This window comes from Carya illinoinensis, chromosome 1 (genome assembly GCF_018687715.1).
Source record: "Carya illinoinensis cultivar Pawnee chromosome 1, C.illinoinensisPawnee_v1, whole genome shotgun sequence".
NCBI lineage: Eukaryota > Viridiplantae > Streptophyta > Magnoliopsida > Fagales > Juglandaceae > Carya > Carya illinoinensis.
In genome coordinates this window covers 55,978,255-55,988,385 of record NC_056752.1, presented here as the reverse complement: position 1 = coordinate 55,988,385, position 10,131 = coordinate 55,978,255, and the positions used below count along the sequence as shown (strand labels likewise).

At 37.4% G+C, this 10,131-nt stretch overlaps 3 protein-coding genes across 3 annotated transcripts; 2 read left to right on the top strand and 1 right to left on the bottom strand.

Moving 5' to 3' along the window:
* Positions 1 to 362: 362 nt before the first annotated feature.
* LOC122290951 lies at positions 363 to 2,533 on the top strand. Its single transcript, XM_043098614.1, has 2 exons — positions 363 to 816; positions 1,232 to 2,533. The coding sequence occupies exon 2, from the start codon at positions 1,242 to 1,244 to the stop codon at positions 2,013 to 2,015; it is 774 nt and encodes a 257-aa protein (XP_042954548.1). The 5' UTR covers positions 363 to 816; positions 1,232 to 1,241; the 3' UTR covers positions 2,016 to 2,533.
* Positions 2,534 to 2,841: 308 nt separating this feature from the next.
* LOC122290943 (KIN17-like protein) lies at positions 2,842 to 4,293 on the bottom strand. Its single transcript, XM_043098608.1, has one exon. The coding sequence runs from the start codon at positions 4,158 to 4,160 to the stop codon at positions 2,991 to 2,993; it is 1,170 nt and encodes a 389-aa protein (XP_042954542.1). The 5' UTR covers positions 4,161 to 4,293; the 3' UTR covers positions 2,842 to 2,990.
* A 2,390-nt stretch (positions 4,294 to 6,683) lies between these two features.
* LOC122290931 (heat shock cognate 70 kDa protein-like) lies at positions 6,684 to 9,831 on the top strand. The gene is made up of 2 exons (XM_043098598.1): positions 6,684 to 7,036; positions 7,914 to 9,831. The coding sequence occupies exons 1-2, from the start codon at positions 6,820 to 6,822 to the stop codon at positions 9,560 to 9,562; spliced, it is 1,866 nt and encodes a 621-aa protein (XP_042954532.1). The 5' UTR covers positions 6,684 to 6,819; the 3' UTR covers positions 9,563 to 9,831.
* The last annotated feature ends 300 nt before the right edge of the window (positions 9,832 to 10,131 follow it).

Here is a 10,131-nt window from a genome sequence, read left to right as displayed (position 1 = left end):
AGCAGTTTCAATGATATAATGGCCATCTCATTCCTACCTACTTACCTATATGTGATCTTCTCATCCAAATTATATCATATCCTATCATTAGAAACCAATCATTTATATAAGCAGACTCGACACTATAATGTCAAGATCATCATCTCATCAGTATCCTGGCTACCTAAATAATTGCTCCCCCTTGTAGCAGAAGCAAGGCTCCCATAGATATGGGGTCCCCTAAGAACTCTGTGTCCCGTATCAGAAGCTTCCTGTTCTGTGATAAACATCACAAATTGTAAAACCAGGCGACACGTTAACATAGGTCTTTTGAGATATCAACTGTCTTGTTCACACTGAAAGTACTCAGAAGGTGTTAACTGCTGGCTTTCATGCGTGACACCCAAGCTTGGGTGTTGTGCGCCTAAGGCACATCCTTAAATACAGCACAAGTATGCAAGTTCTGATTGTATGTGTTTTCTCATCCAAGAGGGATACTGAACGGCCCAGGTAAGTGTAGGGAAGTTGCAATGCAGAAGATACCGGCCCCAGTCTAGACAGTTGACCTCAGGTAAACGCCGAGTAGCCGCCATTTTAACTCCCAGACATCTGGCAATCCGAGTGGGACGCAATGCCAAGAAGCTTCGATGCTTTGGCTAATCTACATTGATCGAAGGAAAAAAAAAAAAGGCTCAATATTCTGTCTATAAAAGGGATTAAACGCACTCTTCTCCAGTCACATTGCCTTTTCTGCCACTACCATAAATTATAATTCTGCCTCCTGCATCAAGCAAACTGTCTTGACATCAACTTTTTCATCTAAGACTACAAAATCAGGTAAACATCTCTCTCCACGTTTGTAACATTGGATTTCCCCTTTTTGTGTATCTTCTATATTTTTCATCTTTTTTTGCCGTAGTAAAATTGCATTTGCATATCATTTGTCAAAGCTGCATACAATTACTGTCATGAATATATCCAAGGAATGTTATTGCTATATAAGTTTATAATGCTATAATCCTGTTCTAATATATTTCTCTTTACTTATCAAAAAAATAAAGTTTATAATGCTTCCAGAGCCATCACATGCCTGCGTGCAAATGCTTAAAATAGTTCCAGATTCAACTAACATAGCTCTAGGAGCAATAGAACCACTCTTGTTCTCTTATGGTACAGCTGTGCGAGTTAGAAGCTCAATATGAAAATGATACGCTCAATTGATCAAACATCAATTTCTTTTTCTTACATTTAGGTAGCGACTTATGATGCCGGGACAAATTGTCAGGAAGACAATTACAAAGGAAACTCACGATAGCCACCCGAACCATGAGCTTGAGCTGAAGAATTATCGAAAGCCATACAGGTGTGATGGATGCCTGGAGCATGGTTATGGACCAAGATATAGATGTGACCTGTGTGACTTTGATCTCCATGAAGAGTGCATGTTCACTACCCACACAACTTCCCATGAGTTCTTTAAAGGATCCACCTTCAAATTCTTCAATCGACCTCCGGGAAGATGCTGTGAGTGTAACCGTGATGACGACAAAAGGTATTGTGATGCATGCGGACAGGCTATAAATGGCTTTGTTTATCACTGTGAAGAAAAAGGTTGGGATTTGCACCCTTGTTGTCGTCACCTCAAGGATAAAATTGATATTGATGGTGTGGAATTCCGGCTTTGCAATAAGGTGTCCCAGAAGTGCCTATGGTGCAAGAAGAGGAAGCTTCCAAATTGTGTCAAGGGCATCCCTGGTTGGTCTCATTTGGCCAAGAGTGACAATTGCCATTTTCATGTGTATTGCGTAACGGAAATGGTGCTTGAGAGTTGGAAAAATGGGCCTAAAGATAGTAAGTGTTTGGCGTTGGAGAATCTGAAGCTGGAGCTACCACTTCAAGCTAATTTGTTTAGAAGACGGGGAAGAGGTAGCAAGTATTTGCGGATGGTGAAGTTCCTTGGGACCATTCTGGCTATCCTTTTAGGTGATCCAACCATAACTTTGGCTTGCCTCTTTGTGGAACTGGTGTCCAAATGATCCTCAAGATACATTATTTGGTGCTCACGATATTAGAAAGCATTTGTTTGTTGCGTTTGGGTAGTTTGATATTAGAAAGTTATCCTTCATTTTTTTTTCAGTTCATTTCAACACAGTGCAGCATCCTATAGTTAATTCTTGTGTAGTTGATATTCTTTTTCTATACCTTGTATCTTCTTTGTGAGTATTTTTTTGTTCTTCCTATCCTATTTCATTACTGATTCTTCTTGCTAGTTTTGCTTCATCCGTATACCATCACCAATTTCATAGCAATTTGAACTGTTTTTTTTTTTTTTTTGATAGGTAATTTGAACTGTTGCTCTCAATGGCCACTAAAAATTAGTTTGTTGTGTTCTCCTATGGGCTGGGGAAGTCTACAGTGTGTTTTTTATGAGATGTTTTGTCCTTCCCTGCTATTGTTGAGTCAATCTAGTGGTCCTTGGCTGGATGTGTAAACCCTTGGGTAAAACCCAACCTTTTAGTTGTATTTCTTCTTAACCTAACCCATGTTTTCACAAGTATATGGTGTTATTCATTTTTTCCCTGCTGCTTTATTACTATTAAGACCGCTAGGCATATTTGTTTTATGATTTAAAGATAAAGTTCCCTAAGTGGGTTATCTATTTTTCAATGTCGTTAAGTTTATCAACCAGATTGCGTTAAATTATAATATAGATGGCTGCAGGTTTAGCGAAATTACTCGAGTTTATTTCCCTTTAGACTTTCATATTACATTCTAATCAAGTTGTGTGAAACCCAAAACAGCCTTCACCGTTCTTTCCCTCGCAAGCAGGATCTAAATCATCGATCAAATGGCAAACATGGATAATGACAGAGGAAGCATCATGCATTCAACAGAATGATATTTTCAGAGGCTTTCAAAGCAGAATGAAACATTTCAAGGAACAACAGAAAATATCATATATAATGCCATGATAATCTCCATTAACTACAACTTAAATTTTCTATCAAACCTCACTGGGAAACTTTACAGATATCCTCGTATTCAACAGCTTTAAGCACCCTACCAACGTAGGCACCCTTCTCTATCTGCACCTTGGCGCAAAACTTCTCCGTATCCACACCCAACAACTTGGCAATCGCTCCCCTATACGCTCCATTCACTATCCTTACGAGGCCCCCAATTTGCGGAATCACGGTCTCGAGCTCAGCCTGGTCGACCCTTAGCACATGTTTGCTCTCAAGCATTTCAATCTCTCCAACATACTTATCGATCACTTTCCTCACAACCCCCTTTTGCTTATAGTAACCCTTCTCAGCCAACGCTTTGCTCATGACCTTCACAACGATTCCCTCGGTCAGCCAATAGTCCTTTCGGTTAACCCTCTCCTTCTTCATCTCTTCCTCGCGCATCAATTCCTCCAAAACCGATTTATTCTTCGCCCCTGGATTTCCCTTGTCGTTCTTCTCGTTTTCATCTTCATCAAACACCGATTTCGAACTCTCGCCGCTCTCTTTCGTTTTCAGTTTTGAAGACGAGCCGAGCGCGAAGCCAATTTTAGCATCAGCCTCAGATTTCAATTCCTTCACGGGCTGAGGCTCGGGCTTCTGAGAGTCGGTTACGAGCGGCATGAACTGCTCGGCGGCCTTCTCGATCTGCTTCTGAATCTCCCTCTCTTGCTTCTCTTCCTCGACCAAATCTGCCTTCATTCGCTTATTCTTCATTCTCTCCTTGAAGAGCGTTTCGGAATCTCGGTCAATATAAGTGATGAACCAACCTTTCGGGGTCTCTTCGACCTTACACTTGCCGGTGCGGCCGAGGTACTTGACGAAATCGGTGAGGGTGGCCCATTCGGTGGAGTTCATGTGGACGTGGTGGCGGTCGTTGATGTACTCGTTGTAAACGACAGTGGCTGCGATGCGGCTGAAGCGGTGGCTGCGCTTCATATGGTCGAGGAAGGAGCGCTCGAACTCCTCCGAGTAGCCCTCGACGATACGGTTGGGATTCTGACCGAAGATCTGCATCTGGCGCTGGTGGCTCTCGCTCATGCAGTGGCACTTGAACCCGTTCTCGTCGCGGCACTGCTTCTGGCACATCTGGCAGTACCATCGGAGCTTCTGGAGGCCCTTCGCTTTGATCCGGTTCGCGATTGCCTTCGGCGTCAGAAACTCGTTCTTCCCCATTATTCAGTTTCTCTACACAAAATTAATTATTGATAGAAAATGCGACGAGATTTCCAGATTTCTTTCCAAAGGAGAAGCCTGAACCCTAATCCTCCCGATTGATTTCTAGAATGATAGAATCTGCTTTTCGGATAAAAATAAATAAAAAACGGAAATTGATTCAAACTTCTACGCTAGGCCTATAACCAAATGGGCCATGCCATTGGGCCCAATGGTGGTCCGAATATATGCTTGGGCCTTTACGTATGATTCCATCAGTCATCACTGGCCTATAGAACATCTGTTCTCACACCACCTCTCTTGAGTTTAATATATTTCACATTGTTCAATTTTAATATATTATTGGGTCATGTGTAATTGCCACGTCACATTTAGAATTTTATTATAACCTACTTTATGCATATATTTCTCTTATTTCCAGCATATTATTTTCTTATGTAGCATGAACATGTTACCTTGATGACTATATTAAAAAAAATTTCCCTCCTTTTATATTTTAACAAAAAAAAGAAGAAGATATTTATGAGAATTAAAATCTACGACCTCGCTCTCTTTTTATACATTTAAACTTTATTCTAATATTCTTCGTTTTAAAAATACTTACATGAACAAACTTCATATCTGTTTTTGTAATAATCAAATTTGGGTATTAGAGCACTGGCCCATGTTTGTTTCTTTGGCCCGTATTTGGTCTGTTTCAACACTCATGGATGCTCCGTTTCATAATTTTTTAAATTTGGTCTGTTTCTTGCATAGCATCGCGTTGAATGACCCATTGTTAGAGAGCTACTCTGAAGTTATCACGAAACCAGGTGTGAAATATTTTAATGGAAGAGTGATATATGAGAAGTGGGTGGATTTCCTGAGCTTTATACTCCAGCAGGAATTTGGCTTGAAGTTGCATTATGGTCTATTGTTTTCCAAGTAAATGTAAGGAAATTGCAGAAAATCTCCAAGCATTCATGGCAGGTTGCAGTTGAAATTATTGTAGTGATGTTTGAAGTCTCACAATTCTTTTCCTATTACTTCTGCAAAGCATATACTTGATCATATTTTCTGCCTCGACCTCCCCGGTCCGTTGGATATAGCAGGCAGTGTTTAGCGGACAATCCAACAATTGTGACTGTTATTTGTGTTGGATTTGTGTGTAAGTATATTTGTGTTGGATACCATAATCAGTTTTGGTAGTGTGGGATTGTACATATGAGATTTTCATTTATATTTTTTAATTATTTTTTTATTTTATTTTCATATCTTCAATAACTTCAAACAATTATATTCATTTTCATTTTCACAATCTAACAATATATAAAATAATAATATTTTATTATTATAGAGAGTGCGATAGCTAATTTAATATAAATTTTAAATTTTGAATGATTAGTTATAAAAAAAATATAGATTAGTCAGATTTTAAAGATTGGAATTACCAATCCAATATCAATAATATTACACGAAGGAATAGCAATAAAACCAATTGTTTCTCACAAATTGGAATTACAAAACTTGTGCAGCACGATTTGATAGTCTTTATCAATGATTGTGCGATAAAAGAAAATTGTAGCAAAGTTAATAGTATTATTACTTTTAGCATTTTCCAAAATTTAATAATATTAAAGTCACAATCTTCATTCTTTTGAGGTCATGTCTTTTTTTTTTTTTTAATATTAGAGAATATGGGAAGGGGAATCAAACTCAGGACCTCTCTTATAGAGACTGGGTCTCATGCCATCTGACTCACATGCTCTTGACCATATCTTTTTGTTTTTTGTTTTGATTAAATGCGCGCATATTTTTATTTTTTTTAAGGACATGTCATTATTTAAAAAAAGAAAAAGGTTATTTGTAAATTCTTTTTTAACACACTCAACATATAATTGAAGTAGAAGGTTGAATTTTTTTAAAAAAAATATTAGTGTTTTGACATTTTTAATATTATAGAATATCACATAATAAATAACTAGTAGAAATGAAACGTCCAAGTGACATTTGTCTAGTGGAGGCAAAATATACATGCTAATTTTATATATATAGATATACGTATATATAGTAAGGGTAACGTGCGTACGTATGTTCAAATGATAGAAATAAAATAAATAAATATAAATTTTACATACAAGTCAGCATTTTATTTAAGTATATAATTACAACAATAAGAAATTTATATAAATTTAAAAGTGAAGAAATAAATATAAATTTTACATACAAGCCAGTATCTTATTTAAAGATGCAATCATATCAGTGAGAAATTAAACAAAAATAAATTTAAAATATTTATGATGTAGCTTAAAAAAAATAGAAAATTAGAAATTATAAAAGATGATGACTATTAAATTACTTATGTAAAAAGTAAAAACAGGCGAGAAACTTTTAATAATCCCTATAAATTGAATAAAAGTGAAGTAATTAAAAATTTAAACAAACCCTCGACCAATGTGATCTTTCCCCCCCCCTAAAAAAAAAGAAAAAAAAAAGAAAAAGAAGATTCCCTTTCGCTTTTTCTTTTCCATTGACCTGTGCGCAAACATCAGAGAAAAAGCAACTTTTACAAATGCCGTCTACTTCGTGGGCAAGGAAACAAATTATATAAAAGGACCATCGTCTCCGAGAGACATATAGACTTGCTTCAATACTGTGATCACTCTGGAAATCGACAACAATGGCCGAAGAATGGAAGGAGGGCCCAGCAATAGGGATCGATCTCGGGACGACATACTCTTGTGTGGGAGTGTGGCAACATGATCGAGTAGAGATAATAGTTAATGATCAGGGAAGTAGAACAACACCGTCTTATGTTGCATTCACCGAAAAAGAGCGCTTGGTCGGTGATGCCGCCAAGAACCAAGTCGCCAGGAACCCAACTAACTCTGTCTTTGGTAATTTTTCAGAATCATTTTTTTCATTCTTCTTTTTTATTTTTTTTTTTTGGTTACATTAGGTTTGCTTGGCCAATTTTGAGAATTTTAAATTTTAAGATTAAATATTAAAATATTATATTTTAATATTATTATTATTTTAGAATTTAAAAAAATTAAAAAATATTAAATTATTTATTATATTTTATATAAAAATTTAAAAAAATTATAATAATAAAATAAAAATTTTATATTTAAAATAAAAAATCTTGATGATCAGTACTTAATTCTCCATAGTCTATTTTTAAGATGCAACAACAGTACTGATAATAAAAAGTAAGAGAGCACGCAAATCTATATCGAGGCCATGGTTAAGACTTGGCTTCAGGTGGTACGGTATATTTTAAAATTATTTTTATTATTAAAGTGCATCTACCATATTATACGAATATTGTGAGTTTTTCTCATAATTCTTGGTATGGTTATAGTTTTTTTATTATCTAAATGTGTTGCGTCTCTCTGATCACTTGAAGAACTAGTCTTTATTTTAATCATCTTCAAATTTAGCGTTTTAAACTTAGATTATCAGCATTACTTATTTTCAAAATTTTAATGTGAAAATCCATCAATTTTGTGAACAACTTAATATTTGTCAATTGTGTTTTCATTTTTTTTTCCTTCGTGTATTTATTAGATGTTTATTGGATTTGGACCTACAACTATTAAAAAATGCTTCTTTTCAAAACTTAATTCCCTCTCGCTAATGCAGTGATAACTAATTTACCAGTACAGACAAAAAGGTAAAAAAAAAAAAAAAAAAGAGGAAACCATGCCAATAAAAAATTTAGAAGAGTTTGATATTTATATTTGCTGCATCTTACCCTCTAGTGTTTTGCAGATGCAAAGCGGTTGATTGGAAGGAGATTCAGTGATCCGTTGGTTCAGAATGATATCAATCTTTGGCCATTCAAGGTCATTGAAGGTTCTAAAGACAAGCCTATGATCGTGGTAAGTTATAAGGGTGAAGATAAACAATTTTCTGCGGAGGAAATCTCATCGATGGTCCTTAAAAAGATGCGAGAGATTGCTGAGGCCTATCTGGGCAAGACGGTGAAAAATGCAGTTGTTACCGTCCCGGCTTACTTCAATGACGCTCAGCGTAAGGCCACAATGGATGCCGGAGGCATTGCGGGCCTCAATGTTATTCGGATCCTCAATGAACCAACCGCCGCTGCAATTGCTTACGGTCTTGACAAGGTGGGTAGAATTGGCAAGAGAAATGTATTGATCTTTGATCTGGGTGGTGGTACTGCAGATATCTCACTTCTTACCGTTGAGGAGAGTAGTTTTGAAGTGAAGGCGGTTGCTGGAGACACACACCTTGGAGGTGAGGACTTCGACAACCGAATGGTTAACCACTTTGTTCAGACATTTAAAAGGTGGCACAAGAAGGACATAAGCGGAAACGCCAGAGCTCTAAGAAGGTTGAGAACTGCTTGTGAGAGAGCAAAGAGGATTCTCTCTTCTGCAATTGAGACTACCGTTGAAATTGATTCTTTGCATGATGGTATTGATTTCAGCTCAAATATTACCCGTGCAAAATTTGCAGAACTCAACATGGATTTATTCAGGAATTCGATAGAGCTTGTGGAGAAGTGTTTGACTGATGCTGAGATGGACAAGAAAAGTGTGCATGATGTCGTTCTTACCGGTGGCTCTACTAGAATTCCCAAGGTTCAGCAGCTATTGCAGGACTTCTTTGATGGGAAGGAGCTTAATAGGAGCATTAACCCGGATGAAGCTGTGGCATATGGAGCCTCTGTTCAAGCTGCGAACTTGACTGGTATGGGTAATGAAAAAGTACAAAACGTTGTGCTCTTGGATGTGACCCCCCTTTCCTTGGGGATACATGTTGATGAAGAACGTCTTATGTCTGTTGTGATTCCAAGGAATACCACCATTCCCATCAAGATGGAAAAAGGCTATACAACCTGCCACGACGACCAAACTTCTGCTTTGATTTCGGTTTACGAGGGTGAGAGAGCGAAAGCCGAGGATAATCACTGGTTGGGAGAATTTGAACTTCAGGGTATCCCTGCAGCACCTAAGGGAGTTGCTAAGCTCAAAGTATGTTTTGATATCGATGCCAACAGTACCTTGAACGTTTCTGCTGTGGAACAGAGCACCGGCGTGAGTTGCAGCATCACTATCACCAATCACAAGGCAAGACTTTGCAAGGAAGAGATTAATAGGATGGTCATGGATGCAGAGAAATACAGGGTTGAAGATGATGAGCGTAGAGGGAGGGCTTTGGCAAAGGCAGCTTTGGAGAACTATGTCTACAGCATAAGGAACACTATTAATGATAAGGAGATTTGTGCCACGCTCGCCGCTGCTGGTATGGAGAAGATTGAAGCTGCTATAGACGAGGTGATTCGGTGGTTAGATGACATCCAATTTTCAGAGGCAGCTGAGTTTGAAGACAAGCTTACGGAGCTTGAGTTAATCTGCAATCCGATAATTGCAAAACGTTGCGATAACAAATAAGTTATTGGGTAGCTCCCCTCAACAAAAGAGACGACTGTAATGGATACGAAGTCTGCCGTAGCTAGAGTTCTAGCGAAGTTGTCATGGCTCAAAAGTTTTCTGCTTTTTATCTTGTAGGAGCATTTCGCTCTGGTTTGTTTTAATTTTTCTGTTTTAGTTGAGATTGAATGAATTTCTGATAAAGAAACGTAGGTCCTACACTTTTGACGTTGTTTATATTATATTTTTGGACGGAATGGAACTAAGGAACTAAGGTCCTTCACTTCTAATATTGCGTACTAGCAAAAACTATGGATAACTACTGGTTGAGAGAATATACGCTGTGTGGCATTCTTGCAGCACCCAAGCAGGCCGGCTCAATGGTATGGCATTGCCTGAGGCCCCAACCCATGTAAGACCCCACCTCAAAAAAAAAAAAAAATGTGACACTAATTAAGATTATTACATAGAAATCTTATTTTTCTTACTTAAAAAAAGAAATCATAATTACAAAATTATAATAATATATTTTCAAAAAAGTTAAAGAATCCTAAACACGAGAAAAGAAATAATAATGGCGGCCCCTACCC